Source organism: Bubalus bubalis, chromosome 1, assembly GCF_019923935.1.
Source record: "Bubalus bubalis isolate 160015118507 breed Murrah chromosome 1, NDDB_SH_1, whole genome shotgun sequence".
In the NCBI taxonomy this organism is placed as follows: domain Eukaryota; kingdom Metazoa; phylum Chordata; class Mammalia; order Artiodactyla; family Bovidae; genus Bubalus; species Bubalus bubalis.
Window position 1 is genome coordinate 184,632,349 of NC_059157.1, and position 22,751 is coordinate 184,655,099.

Below are 22,751 nucleotides of genomic sequence, written 5' to 3' on the forward strand. Positions count from 1 at the left end.
AGGGTCTACAGGTGCATGATTTAATACTTACCTGGCAACACCATGTGAGCTTTGGAGGCTTTAAAGGAAATGATATGAGGTCTCTGTTCCCAAGTGATGAGGTGAAAAACCTGTGAGCCAAGAGCCAGCAGCCTCAGCAGAGCAGTGTGGCAAGTGGTGCTGCAGAGGCAGGGACAAATGTGGCAGGACGCTTAAATCACTAACTCTGAGTCAAGTAGAGCAGGGGGCATTTGATGTGGGTTTTGATGGCTAAATAGGAGTTTTCTAGGGATCCAGGGAAGGGAAGAGTGGGCAGGAAAGTAATAAGGAATGCCAGAATATTATGTCACAGTGGCAGGTGGTCAGCATGGTTGGTAAGAGGGGCTGGGCAGTGCCTGGCTTGTATTGAGACTGGCTGGGCAGTTCAGTCGCTCAGTCATGTCCGACTCTTTGTGACCCCATGAATCACAGCATGCCAGGCCTCCCTGTCCATCACTAGCTCCCAGAGTTCACTCAAACTCATGTCCATCAAGTCGGTGATGCCATCCAGCCATCTCATCCTCTGTTGTCCCCTTCTCCTCCTGCCCCCAATCCCTCCCAGAATCAGGGTCTTTTCCAATGGCTGGGCAGTTGGGGTCAAATTAAGAATGGTCTTTTTTTTTAAACCAATGGTCTTTCAATGTGGGCATGCACCTGGCTGGAAGCAAGCACTGTTTTCAATCAAAGGCCTGATTAATTAGGTAAGATTCTTCCAACAGTGGAGCTCAAGGGGAGGCCAAGCATTGAGTGGTTGTAAACACCAGCTAGAGATGTGCAGGCCTAGACTGGGGTGGAATCAAGAGACGAGCGTAAGCAAGATGGATGGACCTGGAGGTTATCATAGTATGTGGACTAAGTCAGACAAAAACAAATATCATATAATATCACTTATATATTGAATCAAAAATATGACAAAGGAATTTATTTACAAAACAGAAACAGACTCACAAGACTTAGAAAACAAACATAATTAACCAAGGGTAAAGGAGGGTGAGGGATAAATTAGGAGTTTGATATTAACATACGATGGTGGTGGTTTAGTGAATTAAATTATATCCAACTCTTTGTGACCCCTGAACTGTAGCCTAGCAGGCCCCTCTGTCCATGGGGTTTTTCAGGCAAGAATACTGGAGTAGATTGCTATTTCCTTCTTCAAGGGATTTTCCCAATCCAGGGATCAAAACTGGGTCTCCTGCATTGCAGGTGGATTCTTTATCAACTGAGCCATCAGGGAAGCCCATTAACATATACATACTACTATAAAATAGATAACTAATAAGGACTTACTGTACAGAACAGGGAACTTTACTCTGTAATAACCTACATGGTAAAAGAATCTGAAAAAGAATGGATATATGTATAACTTATTCACTTTGCTGTACATCTGAAACTAACACAAGAGCGCAAATCAACTATATTCTAGTATGAATTAAAATTAAATTAAAAAAAATTAAAAAGGGGGAAAATGACCAGCTTAAGGAAAATGGATTGGCTTTTGTGAGGGGTGAGAGGAGGGGCCTCAGGCATCCCACTGGGGTGCTGGGCTGGATGATGACGCTGTACATCCAGGAAGGAGGTCGCAGGTGCTGCTGGCTGGTGGGGAAGCTTGTGAGCTCTGTAATGACGTCTGCTCTGATGGGTCCTTCCCTCTCAGATGGAGAGGCTCTCAAAGGTATTGGTCTGCCTTCTGCCTCTCACCCCTGCTGTGCCTACTTCACAGTTCTGAGAGCCTGGGCAATTGTCACAGAACAGAGAGATGGTAGAACCTTATGGAGAGATGGAGCCAGGGTCCCAGCCCTTCCCAGCATGCCAGATCTCTAAAGAGACATGGCAGAGGGAGGTACACTATGGCTTGGAGGAGCCTGCCCACAGATGTCTGTTGGTGGCATGATTTTGGCTTGAGTTGGTGTTTTCATGCCTGGGCATTCTATAAAGGGAGCCAGTCCATTGAGTCTCATCCAAATGGGTGGGTCTGGAGCTTCCTACTTTATCACTTACTTTTTTTCTAGGACAAAACATACAGGAGCTCCATGTGTCCTTGGCTGCCCTGGAGGTGTGGGGAGGCAAGGCAGAAAGTGCTGAGAAAAGCATGTTCTCCTGGTTCCACAGAGAGAAAGGTCCAGTACTTGGGAAAAACTTACACACCCACTTGGCTTACATAATACTCAACAACCCTGTTTCCAAGAGTAACCACTGTTTTCTGCCCCGTGGACTTTGGGGACAGTGCCATCCACGCATGAGTGTCAAAAACCAAGTTCATGTCTCAAGTGCCTCAACAAGCTTCCTTTCATCTGTGTTCATGAACTTAGATGTCATGTTACCAAATGGATATCATGTAATAGCAGAAATAACAGACATATCACACCATTATTCATTTCCTTTGATTTATTCTGCTTTAGAATATCATTCTCCAAAGTGAGGACCTTGAAACAACAGTCCTACAGTATGTTCTTTGAGAAGTGGGCTGTGTGTGTGTGTTAGTTGCTCAGTCATGTCTGACTCTTTGTGATCCTACAGACTGTAGCTCAACAGGCTGCTCTATCCATGAAATTCTCCAGGCAAGAATACTTGAGTGGGTTGCTTTTCCCTTCTCCAGGGCATCTTCTCGACCCAGGGATTGAACCTGGGTCTTCTGCATTGCAGACAGATTCTTTACCATTAAAGTCACTAGGTTACATTATTGGACATGTTTGGAAAAGACTGTCATCCTCACGCCCCTCCTGATCATTCATAATACAGGCTCTGAGAAGGCCTACACTAAAGAACCATATGGACTAGATCTCCCAAAGTTGTTAGTACCTGAGACTCCAGACACTGTTTTAAATATGTTTAAATACATTTTTAATGCCCAGGGGACAGACTTGGGCAAATGCTGCCCTAGCGTACACAAACCACAAAGACATCAAACGCATGTTCTTAAGTTAAAAAAAAAAAAAAATGAAGAAGAGTTGAAAAACCATGGGTAATGGACGGCAGGGCTGGTCCTGGACCTCTAAAGATGATCTTACTTTTTTCTACTCCGTGGAAGGGAGCTGGCACACCACTGATTGACACTGGTTTTCCTTGACCCACCCCTGCACACCCACCAGGGGCTAAAGGGAAGAAGTGTTTGAAAGGTAGGAGCTGGAGGGGAAGCAGCTTACAGCTTACAGCTTTGGAAGCAAGCGGTGCCCTCAATTCCTTAACCCCCTCCCTGTTCTGTACGTCACTTCCCTAACCAACATGATGGTTAGAATTGGAAGGAAACGTCCCTATGTTCAGGTCTAGAGAACCTGAGCACTTGGGCAAAATCCTAGGGGTGTAAGATGGGATCTCTGGGACAATGGAAGGAAGGAAGTGGGTGTTGAGTGGGCTGGAGGCCCTGTAACCTCTTACAGAACAACTTCTGATCCTGCTTGTTTTGGGGTATTGGAGGTTCACACATACTCCATTTGAAAAGGGAGTGTCTAATGTTAAAGTGTTAGTCCCTCATTCATGTTCAACTATTTTTGATACCATAGTCTGTAGCCCACAAGCCTCCTCTGTCCATGGGATTCTCCAGGTAAGAATACTGGAGTGGGGTGCCATGGTCTCCTCTAGGGGATCTTCTTGATCAAGAGATTGAATGTGGGTCTCCTGCATTGCAGGCAGATTCTTTATCATCTGGGCCACCAGGGAAGCCCCTTCTAATGTTAAAAAAAAGATGGAAAACAATGATGAAGTCTAAACAATGGAGTCTTGGCTCTCAATGGTGAATGATATTGGGAGACTGTTATGAGTTTACTAGCTGTCCATATACCTTCTTCAGGAAGTGACTGTTTAAGTCTTTTGTACATATTTATGTTCAGTTGTTTGTTTTCTTACTGTTGAGTTTTGAAAGTTCTTTGTTTTTTTAAACTTCACCTTTTACTGTATGCAATTCAGAAGTTTCCAGTATATCATGGAATTCTGCATCCATTACCACTAACTGTATAATATTTTCATCATTTGCAAAGAAATCACACATGCAGTAACTGACAGTTTTCCCTGGTGGCTCAGCTGGTAAAGAATCTACCTGCAAGGCAGGAGACTCTGGTTTGATTCCTGGGTTGGGAAGATCCCCTGGAGAAGGAATAGGCTAGCCACTCCAGTATTCTTGCCTGGAGAATCCCCATGGACAGAGCCTGGTGGACTACAGTCCATGGTGTTGCAAAGAGTCGGATGTGACTTAGTGACTTAGCACAGCATAGCACATGTAGTAACAGACACTCTCTATTAAGTTTTTTAAAAAATATTTATTTATTTTTGGCTGTGCTGGGTCTTCATTGCTGCATGGGCTTTTCTCTAATTGCAGAGAGTAGGGGCTACTCTTCTAGTTGTGGTGCATGGGTTTCTCACTGTGCTGGCTTTTCTTATTGCAGAGCATGGACTCTAGGCATGCAGGCTTCAGTAGTTGCAGTGAGTGGGATCAGTAGTTGGGGCTCCCAGGCTCCAAAGTGTGGGCTCAGTAGTTGTGGTGCACTGGCTTATTTGCTCTGCAGCATATAGAATCTTCCCAAACTAGGGATAGAACCTGTGTCCCCTGCATTAGCAGGTGGATTCTTTACCACTGAGCCACCAGGGAAGCCCTCTACTGAGTTCTGAAAGTTCTTCACATATACTGGATACAAGTTCTTCCTCATCCCCCCACTTAGAATGAAGTGATTCTTCCTCATCCTCCCATCACAGTCTGTTAAACTTCATTCACATCCAGATTCAACTCTTGCAATGAACAGTTACTGATGAGTTGGTCTCTCTTCTGCCACTGGGGCTCCTGAAGGAGAAAGAGAATGACTTTTATCTTCTTCTGTGCCCTCCTCAAAGGATGAGCAATGTGTGAAGACAACGCTCCAGAGTTTATACTTTTGAAATGAAAGTCTGCTCTTGCAAGTGGCCCTCGGGAGTAGATTCTCTACAATGACTCTCTAGGAGCAAACCTCAGGACATGTATAAGTCTCAATTGTAAAAGAATATTTGAGTGTGAAGTTGATTTCAACACCCCCCAAAATAGTTTCAAGGTAGGTAGACAGCGTCTCTGACAATGATGTGCATACCTCCAAAGAATGGCTTTCTTGAGAGGAAGGCAAATTCTTCTGAAGGCAATGCTGACATAAGTGTTGGGGACTCTGATATAACCCTCCATCCTGTTGCCCACTGTTCAGATGAGGATACTGGAGGAGCCAACTTCCAAAGCCAGCATCTTGCAGAATCAGAATGATCAGACTCTCAGTGACCCCACCTTTCTGTCACCTCCCTGACTTGGAAGATGCAAGGTGCAAGGTCCTTAAGATGCAAAGCAAACATCTGTTTGTAGACTTCAGAATCTGCTTAGGTTTATTTATTAATTTTTTTCACTTTATTTATTTATTTTTTTGGAGGCTAATTACTATACAATATTGTATTGGTTTTGTCATAAATTGACATGAATCTGCCACGGGTATACACGTGCTCCCCATCCTGAACCCCCCTCCCACAACCCTCCCCATCCCATCCCTCTGGGTCATCCCAGTGCACCAGCACCAAGCACCCTGTATCATGCATTGAACTTGGACTGGCGATCTGTTTCACATATGATAATATACACGTTTCAATGCCATTCTCCCAAACCATCCCACCCTCGCCCTCTCCCACAGAGTCCAAAAGACTGTTCTATACATCTCTGTCTCTTTTGCAGTCTTGCATACAGGGTTATCATTACCATCTTTCTAAATTCCCTATACATGCATTAGTATACTGTATTGCTGTTTTTCTTTCTGGCTCACTTCACTCTGTATAATAGGCTCCAGTTTCATCCACCTCATTAGAACTGGTTCAAATGCATTCTTTTTAATGGCTGAGTAATACTCCATTGTGTACATGTACCACTGCTTTCTTATCCGTTCGTCTGCTGATGGACAACTAGGTTGCTTCCATGTCCTGGCTATTATAAACAGTGCTGCAATGAACATTGGGGTATACGTGTCTCTTTCAATTCTGGTTTCCTCTGTGTGTATGCCCAGCAGTGGAATTGTTGGGTCATAAGGCAGTTCTATTTCCAGTTTTGTAAGGAATCTCCACACTGTTCTCCATAGTGGCTGTACTAGTTTGCATTCCCACCAACAGTGTAAGAGGGTTCCCTTTTCTCCACACCCTCTCCAGCATCTATTGCTTGTAAACTTTTGGATAGCAGCCATTCTGACTGGCGTGAAATGGTACCTCATTGTGGTTTTGATTTGCATTTCTCTGATAATGAGTGATGTTGAGCATCTTTTCATGTGTTTGTTAGCCATCTGTATGTCTTCTTTGGAGAAATGTCTATTTAGTTCTTTGGCCCATTTTTTGATTGGGTCATTTATTTTTCTGGAATTGAGCTGTAGGGGTTGCTTGTATATTTTTTAGATTAATTCTTTGTTAATTGCTTCATTTGTTATTATTTTCTCCCATTCTGAAGATTGACTTTTCACCTTCCTTATCGTTTCTTTTGTTGTGCAAAAGTTTTTAATTTTAATTAGGTCCCATTTGTTTATTTTTGCTTTTATTTTCAATATTTTGGAAGGTGGGTCATAGAGGATCCTGCTATGGTTTATGTCAGAGAATGTTTTGCCTATGTTTTCCTCAAGGAGTTTTATAGTTTCTGGCCTTACGTTTAGATCTTTAATCCATTTTGAGTTTATTTTTGTGTATGGTGTTAGAAAGTGTTCTAGTTTCATTTTTTTAAAAGTTGTTGATCAGTTTTCCCAGCACGGCTTGTTAAAAAGATTGTCTTTTCTCCATTGTATATTCTTGCCTCCTTTGTCAAAGATAAGGTGTCCATATGTGTAGGGATTTATCTCTGGGCTTTCTATTTTGTTTCATTGATCTATATTTCTGTCTTTGTGCCAGTACCATAGTGTCTTGATGACTGTGACTTTGTAGTAGAGCCTGAGGTCAGGCAAGTTGATTCCTCCAGTTCCATTCTTCTTTCTTGATTGCTTTGGCTATTCGAGGTTTTTTGTATTTCCATACAGATTGTGAAATTATTGGTTCTAGTTCTGTGAAAAATGCTGTTGATAGCTTGTAGATACTGCATTTAATCTAAAGATTGCTTTGGGTAGTATATTCATTTTCACTATATTCAGTCTTCTGATCCATGAACATGGTATATTTCTCCATCTATTTGTGTCCTCTTTGATTTCTTCACCAGTGTTTTATAGTTTTCTGTATATAGATGTTTTGTTTCTTTAGGCAGATATATTCAAAGTATTTTATTTTTTTCATTGCAATGGTGAATATAATTGTTTCCTTAATTTCTCTTTCTGTTTTCTCATTGTTAGTGTATAGGAATGCAAGGGATTTCTGTGTGTTGATTTTATATCCTGCAACTTTACTATATACATTAATTAGCTCTTGTAATTTTCTGGTGGAGTCTTTAGGGTTTTCTACGTAGAGGATCATGTCATCTGCAAACAGTGAGAGTTTTACTTCTTTTCCAATCTGGATTTCTTTTATTTCTTTTTCTGCTCTGATTGCTGTGGCCAAAACTTCCAGAATTATGTTGAATAGTAGTGGTGAGAGTGGGCACCCTTGTCTTGTTCCTGACTTTAGGGGAAATGCTTTCAATTTTTCACCATTGAGGATAATGTTTGCTGTGGGTTTGTCATATATAGCTTTTATTATGTTGAGGTATGTTCCTTCTATTCCTGCTTTCTGGAGGGGTTTTTATCATAAATGGGTGTTGAATTTTGTCAAAGGCTTTCTCTGTATCTATTGAGATAATCATATGGTTTTTATCTTTCAATTTGTTAATATGGTGTATTACATTGATTGATCTGTGGATACTGAAGAATCCTTGCATCCCTGGGATAAAGCCCATTTGGTCATGATGTATGATTTTTTAAATATGTTGTTGGAATCTGTTTGCTAGAATTTTGTTAAGGATTTTTGCATCTATGTTCATCAGTGATATTGGCCTGTAGTTTTCTCTTTTTGTGGCATCTTTGTCAGGTTATGGTATTAGGGTGATGGTGGCCTCATAGAATGAGTTTGGAAGTTTAACTTCCTCTGCAATTTTCTGGAAGAGTTTGAGTAGAAAGGGTGTTAGCTCTTCTCTAAATTTTTGGTAGAATTCAGCTGTGAAGCCATCTGGTCCTGGGCTTTTGTTTGCTGGAAGATTTCTGATTACAGTTCCAATTTCCGTGCTTGTGATGGGTCTGTTAAGATTTTCCATTTCTTCCTGGTTCAGTTTTGGAAAGTTTTACTTTTCTAAGAATTTGTCCATTTCTTCCAAGTTGTCCATTTTATTGGCAAATAGTTGCTGATAGTAGTCTCTTATGATCCTTTGTATTTCTGTGTTGTCTGTTGTGATTTCTCCATTTTCATTTCCAATTTTGTTGATTTGATTTTTCTCCCTTTGTTTCTTGATGAGTCTGGCTAATGGTTTGTCAATTTTATTTATCTTCTCAAGGTTTTAGCTTTGTTGATTTTTGCTATGGTCTCTTTTGTTCCTTTTGCATTTATTTCTGCCCTAATTTTTAAGATTTCTTTCCTTCTACTAACCCTGGGGTTCTTCACTTCTTCCTTTTTCTAGTTGCTTTAGGTGTAGAGTTAGCTTATTTATTAGACTTTTTTATCTTGTTTCTTGAGGTAAGCCTGTATTGCAATGAATCTTCCCCTTAGCACTGCTTTTACAGTGTCCCATAGGTTTTGGGTTGTTGTGTTCTCATTTTCATTCGTTTCTATGCATATTTTGATTTCTTTTTGATTTCTTCTGTGATTTGTTGGTTATTCAGCAGCGTGTTATTCAGCCTCCATATGTTAGAATTTTTAGTAGTTTTTCTTCTGTTCAGTTCAGTCATTCAGTCGTGTCCGACTCTTTGCGACCCCATGAATCACAGCACACCAGGCCTCCCTGTCCATCACCAACTCCTGGAGTTCACTCAGACTCACGTCCATCGAGTCAGTGATGCCATCCAGCCATCTCATCCTCTGTCATCCCCTTCTCCTCCTGCCCCCAATCCCTCCCAGCATCAGGGTCTTTTCCAATGCGTCAACTCTTCGCATGAGGTGGCCAAAGTACTGGAGTTTCAGCTTTAGCATCATTCCTTCCAAAGCAATCCCAGGGCTGATCTCCTTCAGAATGGACTGGTTGGATCTCCTTGCAGTCCAAGGGACTCTCAAGAGTCTTCTCCAACACCACAGTTCAAAAGCATCAATTCTTCGGCACTCAGCCTTCTTCACAGTCCAACTCTCACATCCATACATGACCACTGGAAAAACCATAGCCTTGACTAGACGAACTTTTGTTGGCAAAGTAGTGTCTCTGCTTTTGAATATGCTATCTAGGTTGGTCATAACTTTCCTTCCAAGGAGTAAGCGGCTTTTAATTTCATGGCTGCAGTCACCATCTGCAGTGATTTTGAAGCCCCCCAAAATAAAGTCTGACACTGTTTCCCCTGTTTCCCCAACTATTTCCCATGAAGTGATGGGACCAGATGCCATGATCTTCATTTTCTGAATGTTGAGCTTTAATCCAACTTTTTCACTCTCCAGTTTCACTTTCATCAAGATGCTTTTGAGTTCCTCTTCACTTTCTGCCATAAGGGTGGTGTCATCTGCATATCTGAGGTGATTGATATTTCTCCCAGCAATCTTGATTCCAGCTTGTGTTTCTTCCCGCCCAGCGTTTCTCATGATGTACTCTGCATATAAGTTAAATAAGCAGGGTGACAATATACAGCCTTGACGTACTCCTTTTCCTATTTGGAACCAGTCTGTTGTTCCAAGTCCAGTTCTAACTGTTGCTTTCTGACCTGCATATAGATTTCTCAAGAGGCAGATCAGGTGGTCTGGTATTCTCATCTCTTTCAGAATTTTCCACAGTTTATTGTGATCCACACAGTCAAAGGCTTTGGCATAGTCAATAAAGCAGAAATAGATGTTTTTCTGGAACTCTCTTACTTTTTCAATGATCCAGCAGATGCTGGCAATTTGATCTCTGGTTCCTTTGCCTTTTCTAAAACCAGCTTGAACATCAGGAAGTTCATGGTTCACATATTGCTGAAGCCTGGCTTGGAGAATTTGGAGCATTACTTTACTAGCATGTGAGATGAGTGCAATTGTGTGGTAGTTTGAGCATTCTTTGGCATTGCCTTTCTTTGGGATTGGAATGAAAACTGACCTCTTCCAAATCTGTGGCCACTGCTGAGTTTTCCAAATTTGCTGGCATATTGAGGGCAGCACTTTTACAGCATCATCTTTCAGGATTTGAAAGAGCTCAACTGGAATTCCATCACCTCCACTAGCTTTGTTCGTAGTGATGCTTTCTAAGTCCCACTTGACTTCACATTCCAGGATGTCTGGCTCTAGGTCAATGATTACACCATCGTGATTATATGGGTCATGAAGATCTTTTTTGTACAGTTCTTCTGTGTATTCTTGCCACCTCTTCTTAATATCTTCTGCTTCTGTTAGGTCCATATCATTTCTGTTCTTTATCAAGCCCATCTTTGCATGAAATGTTCCCTTGGTATCTCTAATTTTCTTGAAGAGATCCCTAGTCTTTCCCATTCTGTTGTTTTCCTCTATTTCTTTGCATTGATCACTGAGGAAGGCTTTCTTATCTCTTCTTGCTGTTCTTTGGAACTCTGCATTCAGATGCTTATATCTTTCCTTTGCTCCTTTGCTTTTCACTTCTCTTCTTTTCACAGCTATTTGTAAGGCCTCCCCAGACAGCCATTTTGCTTTTTTGCATTTCTTTTCCACGGGGGTGGTCTTGATCCCTGTCTTCTGTACAATGTCACGAACCTCATTCCATAGTTCATCAGCACTCTATCTATCAGATCTAGGCCCTTAAATCTATTTCTCACTTCCACTGTATAATCATAAGGGATTTGATTTAGGTCATACCTGAATGGTCTAGTGGTTTTCCTTACTTTCTTCAATTTAAGTCTGAATTTGGCAAGAAGGAGTTCATGATCTGAGCCACAGTCAGCTCCTGGTCTTGTTTTTGCTGCCTGTATAGGGCTTCTCCATCTTTGGCTGCAAAGAATATAATCAATCTGATTTCGGTGTTGACCATCTGGTGATGTCCATGTATAGAGTCTTCTCTTGTGTTGTTGGAAGGTGTTTGTTATGACCAGTGCATTTTCTTGGCAAAACTCTATTAGTCTTTGCCCTGCTTCATTCCGTATTCCAAGGCCAAATTTGCCTGTCACTCCAGGTGTTTCTTGACTTCCTACTTTTGCATTCCAGTCCCCTATAATGAAAAGGACATCTTTTTCTGGGTGTTAGTTCTAAAAGGTCTTGTAGGTCTTCATAGAACCGTTCAACTTCAGCTTCTTCAGCATTACTGGTTGGGGCATAGACTTGGATTACTGTGATATTGAATGGTTTGCCTTGGAAACGAACAGAGATCATTCTGTCGTTTTTGAGATTGCATCCAAGTACTGCATTTCGGACTCTTTTGTTGACCGTGATGGCTACTCCATTTCTTCTGAGGGATTCCTGCCCGCAGTAGTAGATATAATGGTCATCTGAGTTAAATTCACCCATTCCAGTGCATTTCAGTTCACTGATTCCTAGAATGTCGACATTCACTCTTGCCATCTCTTGTTTGACCACTTCCAATTTACCTTGATTCATGGACCTGACATTCCAGGTTCCTATGCAATATTGCTCTTTACAGCATCGGACCTTGCTTCTATCACCAGTCACATCCACAACTGGGTATTGTTTTTGCTTTGGCTCCATCCCTTCATTCTTTCTTGAGTTATTTCTCCACTGATCTCCAGTAGCATATTGGGCACCTACTGACCTGGGGAGTTCCTCCTTCAGTATCCTATTATTTTGCGTTTTTGTACTGTTCATGGGGTTCTCAAGGCAAGAATACTGAAGTTGTTTGCCATTCCCTTCTCCAGTGGACCACATTCTGTCAGATCTCCACCATGACCCGCCCATCTTGGGTTGCCCGGCAGGCATGGCTTAGTTTCATTGAGTTAGACAAGGCTGTGGTCCTAGTGTGATTAGATTGACTAGTTTTCTGTGAGTATGGTTTCAGTGTGTCTGCCCTCTGATGCCCTCTTGCAACACCCACCATCTTACTTGGGTTTCTCTTACCTTGGGCGTGGGGTATCTCGTCATGGCTACTCCAGCAAAGCGCAGCCCCTGCTCCTTACCTTGGATGAGGGGTATCTCCTCACTGCCTCCCTTTCTGACCTTCAACGTGGGATAGCTCCTCTAGGTCCTCCTGCGCCCACACAGCCACAGCTCCTTGGATGTGGGGTTGCTCCTCCCGGCCGCCGCCCCTGACCTCGGACATGGGGTAACTCCTCTTGGCCACCGCCCTTCGGGCATGGGGTCCTCCCAGCTTCTGCCCCTGACCTCAGACATGGGATAGCTCCTCTCGGCCGCACTTAGTGCGCTGGTCGTCACAGCCACCTGGATTGAGATCTAATCTTACTGCATTGTGGTCAGAAGAGATGCTTGGAATGGGTTCAACTTTTGGGTTCAATTTTTTTGAATTTACAAGGCTAGATATATGGCCCAGGATCTGATCTATCCTGGAGAAGGTTCCATGTGCACTTGAGAAAAAGGTGAAATTCATTGTTTTGGTGTGAAATGTCCTATAGATATCAGTTAGGTCTAACTGGTCTATTGTATCATTTAAAGTTTGTGTTTCCTTGTTAATTTTCTGTTTAGTTGATCTATCCAGAGGTGTGAGTGGGGTATTAAAGTCTCCCACTATTATTGTGTTATTGTTAATTTCCCCTTTCATACTTGTTAGCATTTGTCTTACATGTTGCGGTGCTCCTGTGTTGGGTGCATATATATTTATAATTGTTATATCTTCTTGGATTGATCCTTTGATCATTATGTAATGTCCTTCTTTGACTCTTTTCATGGCCTTTGTTTTAAAGTCTATTTTATCTGATATGAGTATTGCTACTCCTGCTTTCTTTTGGTTTCTATTTGCATGGAATATCTTTTTCCAGCCCTTCACTTTCAGTCTGTATGTGTCCCTTGTTTCAAAGTGGGTCTCTTGTAGACAACATATATAGGGGTCTTGTTTTTGTATCCATTCAGCAAGTCTTTGTCTTTTGGTTGAGGCATTCAATCCATTTACATTTAAGGTAATTATTGATAAGTATGATCCTGTTGCCATTTATTTTATTGTTTTGGGTTCAAGTTTATACACCCTTTCTGTGTTTCCTGTCTAAAGAAGATCCTTTAGCATTTGTTGGAGAGCTGGTTTGGTGGTGCTGAATTCTCTCAGCTTTTGCTTGTCTGTAAAGCTTTTGATTTTTCTTTCATATTTGAATGAGATCCTTACTGGGTACAGTAATCTGGGCTTAGGTTATTTTCTTTCATGACTTTAAGTATGTCTTACCATTCCCTTCTGGCCTGAAGAGTTTCTATTGAAAGATCAGCTGTTATCCTTATGGGAATCCCCTTGTGTGTTATTTGTTGTATTTCCCTTGCTGCTTTTAATATTTGTTCCTTGTGTTTGACCTTTGTTAATTTGATTAATATGTGTCTTGGGGTGTTTTGCCTTGGGTTTATCCTGTTTGGGACACTCTAGGTTTTTTGGACTTGGGTGACTGTTTCCTTCCACATTTTAGGGAAGTTTTCAACTATTATCTCAAGTATTTTCTCATGGCCTTTCTTTTTGTCTTCTTCTTCTGGGACTCCTATGATTCGAATGTTGGGGAATTTAACATTGTCCCAGAGGTCTCTGAGGTTGTCCTCATTTCTTTTAATTCTTTTTTCTTTTTTCCTCTCTGTTTCATTTATTTCCACCATTCTATCTTCTACCTCACTAATCCTATCTTCTGCCTCCGTTATTCTACTGTTGGTTCCCTCCAGAGTGTTTTTGATCTCATTTATTGCATTATTCATTATATATTGACCCTTTTTAATTTTTCTAGGTCCTAGTTAAACCTTTCTTGCATCTTCCCAATCTTGTTTCCAGGCTATTTATCCGTAACTCCATTTTGTTTTCAAGATTTTGGATCATTTTCACTATCATTATTTGGAATTCTTTATCAGGTAGATTCCCTATCTCTTCCTCTTTTGTTTGGTTTGGTGGTCATTTATCCTATTCTTTTACCGGCTGGGTATTTCTCTGCCTTTTCATCTTGCTTATATTCCTGTGTTTGGGGTGGCCTTTCCGTATTCTGGCAGTTTGCAGTTCCTTTTTATTGTGGAGGTTCCTTGCTGTGGGTGGGGTTGGACGTGTGGCTTGTCGAGGTTTCCTGGTCAGGGAAGCTTGTGTCAGTGTTCTGGTGGGGGAGCTGGATTTCTTCTGTCTGGAGTGCAATGAAGTGTCCAGTAATGAGTTTTGAAATGTCAGTGGGTTTGGTGTGACTTTGGGCAGCCTGTATATTGAAGCTCAGGGCTATGTTCCTGTGTTATTGAAGAATTTGCATGGTATGTCTTGCTCTGGAACTTTTTGGCCTTTGGGTTGTGCTTGGTTTCAGTGTAGGTATGGAGGCATTTGATGAGCTCCTATCGATTAATGTTCCCTGGAGTCAGGAATTCTCTGGTGTTGTCAGGATTTGGACTTAAGCCTCCTGCTTCTGGTTTTCAGTCTTATTCTTACAGTAGCCTCAAGACTTCTCCATCTATACAGCACCAATGATAAAACATCTAGGTTAATGATGAAAAGTTTCTCCACGGTGAGGGACACCCAGAGAGATACACAGAGTTACATGGAGAAGAGAAGAGGGAGGAGGGAGATAGAGGTGACCAGGAGGAGAAGAGGGTGAATCAAAGGGGAGAGAGCAATCTAGCCAGTAATCACTTCCCTGTGTGCTCTCCACCATCTGGATCCCTTAGAGATGTTCACGGAGTTACACAGAGAGGAAAAGAGGGAGGAAGGAACCAGAGGTGGCCAGGAGGATAAAAGGGGGACTCAAAAGGAGAGAGAGAGATCCAGCCAGTAATCAGCTCCCTAGGTGTTCTCCACAACCTGGAACACACAAAGAGATTCACAGAGTTGGGTAGAGAAGAGAAGGGGGAGGGAGGAGATAGAGGTGACCTGGTGGAGGAAAAGGAGACTCCAAAGGGGGAGAGAGAAATCCAGCCAGTAATCTCGTTCCCAAGTAAAAATGGGTACTGAAGACTGGGTTCTTAAAAGTACAAAATTGATAAAAAATACCAAAAAGCAAAGATTAAAAATCTAGCATAGAGGTTAGATTCTCAAAAATACAATATTAAAGGAAAAAACAGAGTCACAAAAATCATAATATATATATATATAATATATATATATATGAAGTTTGCTTTAAAAATTGGGTCTTTTTTTTTTGCAAAGTAATAGTAGGTTATAAGAATAAAAATTAAAGGAGTAATAGAGGACTTAAAAAATTTTTTTAATTAAAAAAATGATAATAGAAAAAATATATCTAGGACTTTCTCTGGAGTTTTTGTGGATAGTGTGGGATCAGTTCATTTTCAGATAGTTCCTTGATTTCTCTTACACTTCTCAAGATCTATAGGCTCCTTCCTATGTAGTCAGTGCTAACTGCAGGGTTTTAATCCTTTGCACCTGTCACTTCCAAAGCGGTTCCCTCTGTTTATTTTAGCTTCTTCTGTTTGCTGGCCTCTCCCGTGTCTAATTTCCATCCTGGCACAAGGGGGTGGTGGTGGTCACTTTTTTAGGCTCACTTGTTCAGTTGTGCTGTGGGGAGGGAGGAACACTGCAAACAACTATCACTGGCATGTGTGGGGAGTGCTCCCAGTGTCTCGGCCACACTGGGTTTGCCCCTGCTCATGGCGTGTGTGCTTTCCCAGTCAGCACTGCTCAGGCTCTAGGTTGCTCTGGCGGGAACTATCTGAGGCTGGCCCTGGGTTGTATGCACTTCCCAGGTCTAAGCCACTCAGGTTCAGGTACTAGGGTACTCCACAAAGGCACAGACTCAGTTGGCCCTGAGTTTTGTGCCCTTCCCAGGTCCGAGCAGCTCAGGTGACCAGGTGCTTGGCGAGCGTGGTCACTGCGACTTATTGCCTCCCCTGTCTCTGCTGCCCAGTTTTCTGGGTGTATAACCAGCTCGCCTTCTCAGGTGTGCTATTTGTCTCTCCTGGGGAGCTGATCTCTGGCTGCAACCCTCCTGGCAGATGTCGACTATCCAGAATCCCAAGGAGTCTTGGTTAGCAATGAAGCCTGCTTGCAGTTTGGTAGATAATGCCTCTCTGGGGCTGCGATTGCCCCTTTCAGCTCTGGCTGCCCTCGCCTGCCTGTCTCTGGCAGGGGATGGGCCAGTCTGTAGCTGGCTAGCTCTGCTCAGTCCTTTGTTCTGTGAGCGGGCCTGGAGGTGTCTTCAGTTCAGTTCAGTTCAGTCACTCAGTCGTGTCTGACGTTTTGTGACCCCATGAATCGCAGCACGCCAGGCCTCCCTGTCCATCACAAACTCCTGGAGTTCACTCAGACTCACATCCATCGAGTCAGTGATGCCATCCAGCCATCTCATTCTCTGTCATCCCCTTCTCCTCCTGCCTCCAATCCCTCCCAGCATCAGAATCTTTTCCAATGAGTCAACTCTTCGCATGAGGTGGCCAAAGTACTGCAGTTTCAGCTTTAGCATCATTCCTTCCAAAGCAATCCCAGGGCTGATCTCCTTCAGAATGGACTGGTTGGCTCTCCTTGCAGTCCAAGGGACTCTCAAGAGTCTTCTCCAAAACCCCAGTTCAAAAGTATCAATTCTTCAGCACTCAGCTTTCTTCACAGTCCAACTCTCACATCCATACATGACTACTGGAGAAACCATAGCCTTGACTAAACGGACCTTTGTTGGCAAAGTAATGTTTCTGCTTTTGAATAGGCTATCTAGGTTGGTCATAACTCTTCTTCCAAGGAGTAAGCGTCTTTTAATTTCATGGCTGCAGTCACCATCTGCAGTGATTTTGGAGCCCCCAAAAATAAAGTCTGACACTGTTTCCACTGTTTCCCCATCTATTTCCCATGAAGTGATGGGACGAGATGCCATGGGTTAGGGCTTTTGGCGGGATAGCTATCCCACAGTCTGAGTTGCTATCTCAAGCTAGTTCACTCAGATTGCCCTTGGGGCATTCAGACCTTTACCCTAAGCAATGCAGCCCAGGCCTCCCTGTCCAACCCCTGCTTGTTAGTGGCGGATGCAAGCGTCTCCACTGCTTCTCTGCTGGGAGTTGCCTTTAGGCACGTAATCTGTGGGTTTTAATTATTTATTTATTTTTCCTCCCGGTTACTTTGCCCTCTGAGGTTCCAAGGCTCGCCACAGACTCGCAGGTGAGAGTGTTTCCTGGTGTTTGGACACTTCTCTCTTTTTTAAGACACCCTTCCCAGGATGGATCTCTGTCCCTACCTCTTTTCCTCTCTTTTTATCTTTTATATTTTGTCCTACCTCCTTTTGAAGACAATGGGCTGCCTTTCTGGGTGCCTGATATCCTCTGCCAGCATTCAGAAGTTGTTTTGTGGAATTTGTTCAGCGTTCAAAAGTTCTTTCAATGAATTTGTGGGGGAGAAAGTGGTCTCACCATCCTATTCCTCCGCCATCTTAGGACCGCTTCCCTCCTGGTTAGGTTTAGATGTTCCAGCATTCACTGGAGATGTCCAGGGGAGCATGTCCCTGTGTGAATGATGTGCACTATGTTGAGAAGTTAAAAGTCAGTATGGTCAGAAGTTAGCATACAGCATGAAAGTAAGTGTTAATTGTTCTGTCCTGCCTGACTCTTTGCAACCCTATGGACTATCACCCACCAGGTTCCTCTGTCCATGGGGATTCTCCAGGTAAGAATACTGGGGTGGGTAGCCATTCCCTTCTCCAGGGGATCTTCCTGACCCAGGGATTGAACCCCAGTCTCTTGCATTGCAGGCAGATTCTTCAGCGTCTAAGCCACCATGGTAGCCCAGTATACAGCATAATAATGTGTACTATGCAGAGAAGTTAGAGCTGACTCTCAACAGCTGAAGGTCCGAGGGGTCATTTTTTTTAAGAGTCCTTGGGTTTCTTATGTGTCATAAAACTGCATTATTCTGGAATAATCGCCTCAATAAAATACTTACATGAAAGTACAAAGTACAGAATATACTGATGCAGGTTTATATACACTCTGGCCATGCCCTGAGGGCTGAAGCACTCTATTTTTTCTGAGGTGGCTGGGGTCATCCAAACTCAGCCCTCCTCCCTAACCTGGCCTAGCTAACTCTAACCCTCTCTAGCTGAAAGATTGTCTCTGTGGTGCCCCTCAGAGTGTGAAGCTATTTATTATTTGGGAAGGTGTGGTCCTATCTATTTATAGGAATGAGCAGCCACACTTATTCCAATCTGTAGGGCCATAGCTTTGTCTTTTTAGGACCACATGGGCCAACCTGGCTCTAGCCAGAATCTCCTCACTATCTCTTGTATTGGCAGGTGGGTTCTTTACCACTAGTTTCACCTGGGGAGCCCACATACACCAAATTCTGAGCGAATTTCAGCCACTTTCTCTGAGCTCAGAATATCAGTCCCCAAACCCTTCACCTTGGTCCATGAGAACTTTATTTAAGCCTTCAGGAAACTGCTGATGGCCTGAAAAACCTCACTGGCTCAGTCATTCTAATTGGTAGTGAATTCCCTGGGAGCACCATTTTTCAAGCTTCAAAGAACCTCTGATCAGCTCTCTAATTTGCATGAGGGCCCGGGGACCATCCCATGGATGCTGGTTCCACCAGCTTCTTGAACTAGATGTGCAGGACTCCTTGCTGGCAGCTGTTCTCTCCTCTCTAACACAAATGAGAAGTAGGCAATACGCCCACCTCCTGTGATCACCAATGAAGGGAAGGATCTTTCCCTGCCTCCCACAACACCTGAGACCCAACCTAACGGCATAAGGGGAGTTTTCTCCATCACTCCAGCCCCTCTGCACTCTCTGCCCTTGGTCCCTCCTCCCACCTGTCTATCCAGCAAGTATGGTTCAAGCATCCACTCTGTGCCAGGGTGAACTTGTGCTGGGGATGTGCTGGCCTGCCCTGAAGTCCCTGAGGTTCTGGAAGGGGAGACAAGGACACACAAGGGAGCAGATGGTCTTGGCAGTGCCAAGGGGCAGAAGGGTAGAGTCATGTGATAGGGAGTGATGAGGGTGGAGCATGTGGGCACTAGTGGTGTTCAGGGGAGGCCTGTCTGGTAAGTGGTACCCAAGTAGGATCTGAGTAAAGCCCGGGAGAGTCCCAGGGATATCTGGAGGAGGAACATTCCAGACAGAGGGAAGAGGAGGGGCCCAGACCCTGCCGTGGGAATGAACTTGACCTGATCAAGAGACACAGAAAGTCGGCTGTGACTGCAGGAAGGGGACTTTGGCCAGAGTCCTCACTCTACATGTAGTGAAGCCTTCCAGTCTAAGAAACGGCCCTTTTCCTTGGGGCCATCACTGATAGACGTCTTCTGTAGGATCTTTGGGGTGCTGGGTCCTCTACCTTCCTATTAGAGCAGTGCTTTTCAATTAGGGGCAACTTTGCTTCCTTTGGGACACGAACCAGTGTCTGGAGACAGGTGTGTGTGTGTGTGTGTGTGTGTTCGCACACACACCAGCATGCCTGGCATCTAGTTGGGAGAGGCCAGGTTTCCTGCTAAATACCCCACAACACACAGGATGGTCCCCACAGCAGAGTTCTCTGAGCCAAAGTGTCCACTGTGCCGGGGTTGGGCACTCTGGTTTGGGTCTGGGTGGCATGGGACTGGCAGTCACGTCCCTGGTGCAGAGAGGAGTGGAGGCGGGGGTGGGGGGGTGGGGTGGACACAGTGCCAGAGATGCCTCTGCTTCAGCAAAACCCTTTCTTCAAATGGAGCGTAGTGCACTGCACTTACGGCGGGGTGGGGGAGGGGGCGGAGGCGGAATCCACCCCACGGTGACAGGCACAGCAGCCAGAATCCCCCGCCTTCCCCCCATCCCCCTCGCCCCTCCTGGAGCTCAGCAAACACCAGCTAGCGTCAGGGCCTCAGCCAGGGGGAACTGGGATCCATCCAGAAGGTGGTGCTTCCCCTTTCCGGACAGGTGTGTCCAATGCTACGCGATTTGTGTACACCGACCACAGTCACCACGTGGTAGTGCTGAGCCACCGAGAGGCAAATTCCAGTCTCAGCCTTCCCTCTGCCTTTCCAGCATTCTCATCTCAGGGGAACACTGGCCTCCACCCCGGGTCCCATGTCCCCAGGCCCTTTTCTCTAGGTCCTGGACTTTCCTTGCTCTGCCGCACACTCCCTCCCCACGCCCTCAAGATTAAAATACATCTGCTCCATGTCACGGTCCCTCGGGATACGAGAAGCGAAGCCCTGAGCCCACGGAGCTGAGGTGGCTGTGACTTGGTACCCACGTTCAGAAAAAGGAGCGCGAGATTGGGAGGGACTTGGCTGAGGGAGCGAGAAAGAGAGAGAGAAGGAGGAGAGGGGTCCCTGGGGAGACCAGGCTTCACCTCGTTCACCCGTTGCGCTCTGCCCGCCCCACCTAACCGCTGTGGAGCCTGCGTCCGCCTGGTGTTGCTGGATGATAAGCGCTCATCTTTTGAGGCCGTTTGGTTACCCCAGGGAACATGCGGTATCCACCGAGGGCTGTGCTCCAGGAGCGCGGGGGAGGCAGGTAATCGCATCCCCCTGACACTAGAGCTGACTCTCATCTGATCAGCCTCTTCCCCGGGGGTCCGCCCGCCACCCACAGCTCCGCCCACTGGATCCCGGGAGCCACTTCCTTTCTCTGCAAGCCCGCAACAGCGGTTCTGCGCATCTTAGGCTTTGGCGCTGCAGCTCACTAAGTATTCGGGGGTCTTCTTCCTCCCTTCCCCCCACGAGAGCTCACTTCATCTTTGCGCCAGAACGATCACGATAACCGTGGCGAAATAAGGCCTGCCAGTCTTCCGAGGTTATGGCAGATACGAGCTTAAGGAAGAGCAGTCAATTCATTTGGCCTGCGGTAGGGCCTGAGCATTGGGAATTAGAAAACTTTCCCACGCAATTTTACTGTGCGGCCAGGGTTGACAACCCCTGAATTAGATGATCATGGACAAGTCCCCCGTTCTTAAAAAAAAAAAGCGAAAGCGAAGCGAAAGTAGCTCAGTCGTGTCCGACTCTTTGCGACCCCATGGACTATACAGTCCATGGAATTCTCCAGGCCAGAATACTGGAGTGGGTAGCCCTTTCCCTTCTTCAGAGAATCTTCCCAACCCAGGGATCGAACCCATGTCTCCTGCATTGTAGGTGGATTCTTTACCAGCTGAGCCCCAAGGGAACACACATGTATATCTTTGTACATGAATATCTGTCTGTCTATATTTTCTCTGCCAGAGACAGCTGGGGTCCCCTAGGCACCTTCTCATTCATCTGATCCCCTTCGCGCTCCCCATAGACTGTAGCCTGCCAGACTCCTCTCTCCATGGGATTCTCCAGGCAATGATATTGGAGTGGGCTGCCATGCCCTCCTCCAGCGGATTTTCCTGACCCAGGGATTGAACCTGCAGCTCCTGCATTGGCAGGTGGACTCTTTACCACTGAGCCACCTGGGAAGTCCACATGAGTATCTATCTGTCTATATTTTCCCTGCCAGAGAGAGCTGGGGTCTCCCAGGCACCTTCTCATCCATCTCACCCCCTTCACGCTCCCTAACTTCCCCGTGCCTCAGTTTCCTCATCTGTTAAGTGGGAACAGTGCCTACTTCACTCGGCGGTCCTAAGGATTAAACAGCCCCCGTAACTTGCCCTTCTGTTATCTGACCTCGAATCTGCCCATCACCAAAGGGCTCTGAAAATGACATCTCTTTTCTGAAAGAGCGGAGACCCTCCTTCTTGAGGCATCTGGGGTTTGGGGAAGCGCGGGACCGCGGGGCCTTCCCGCACAGAGGGCGTCTTGGTTTTTTCGAAGTTAACTTCGGGACCGTTTCCATGGTGGGCAGGGAGAGAAACTCAAAGCTCCCCTCTCCCCTCAAGGTGTGTGTGTGTGTGTGTGTGTGTGGGAGGAGGGGGGTGGTCTGCTGGAGAAGGAAATGGCAACCCGCTTCAGTATTCTTGCCTGGGAAATCCCATGGAGAGAGGAGCCTGGCGGGCTACAGTCCCTGGGCTCCCAAAGAGTTGGACACGACTGAGCGACTAAACAATAACAACAACAACAGCAACGGGAATTTGAGCAAACTCCACCGCCCTGAATGTCCGGTGCTGCGCGAAAGATGCTCTTCCGCTGGGGGGCCACCAAAGCGGAACAGCGCTGACAGTGCCTGTCGCCTCCCCTGGCGCTGGGCGTCGGGGTCAAGTCACCTCCCGGAGCCCCGCGCGGGGCACTGGTGGGGACTCGGGGGGCCCAGCCATCCCCAGCAGCAGCGCCCCGAGTCCCCGCCCGCCTGCCGGCTCCTCACCTATCAGATTTCCTGTGCGCACCGCGCGCCGCTCCTCCCACCTCCTAAAGGCCAGCGCAGGGGACCGCCGCGCTCCGTCAGGACCCAGCTACTCAAGGGACGGCGCAATGCGGCTCTGAGCTCGGGCATCGGTACGGCCCCGCGCAGGGAGTGCGGGGCGCATGGTGAGGCTCGGCGGGGCGGCGTGTGGCGCGGGCGGTGCGCGGGCGCGAGAGATGCAGCCCCTGGGGACCTGGAGGCGGGGGCGCGGGCCCCGTGCACTTCTGAGGCTCGCCTAGCCTACTGGGGGCTTGACTTCTCTCTTTCTGCTTTGTAAATTAAGGAAATGGTTACAAGACCAGATTTGACCAAACTTGGTCTGTAACAGTGTACTCATTTAAAAAAAAAATCTACCCTTTTTTTTTTTTTTTGGTGGTTGTTGTTTTGTT

At 45.4% G+C, this 22,751-nt stretch overlaps 1 protein-coding gene across 4 annotated transcripts in view; it reads left to right on the forward strand.

Moving 5' to 3' along the window:
• The first annotated feature begins 22,223 nt into the window (after window positions 1–22,223).
• Window positions 22,224–22,751, forward strand: part of B3GALT5 (beta-1,3-galactosyltransferase 5) — a 38,893-nt gene continuing 38,365 nt past the window's right edge. For 2 of the 4 annotated variants that reach the window (XM_025292061.3, XM_006076933.4), the window contains exon 1: window positions 22,272–22,487. Coding sequence is in view for 1 of the 4 variants with exons in the window: in XM_006076932.4 (XP_006076994.1) it covers window positions 22,485–22,487 (3 nt within the window). In the remaining 3 variants the exon portion in view is untranslated. Of the gene's footprint in view, window positions 22,488–22,751 lie in introns of all 4 variants that reach the window. The other 2 variants (XR_006553134.2, XM_006076932.4) reach the window with 2 other exon arrangements.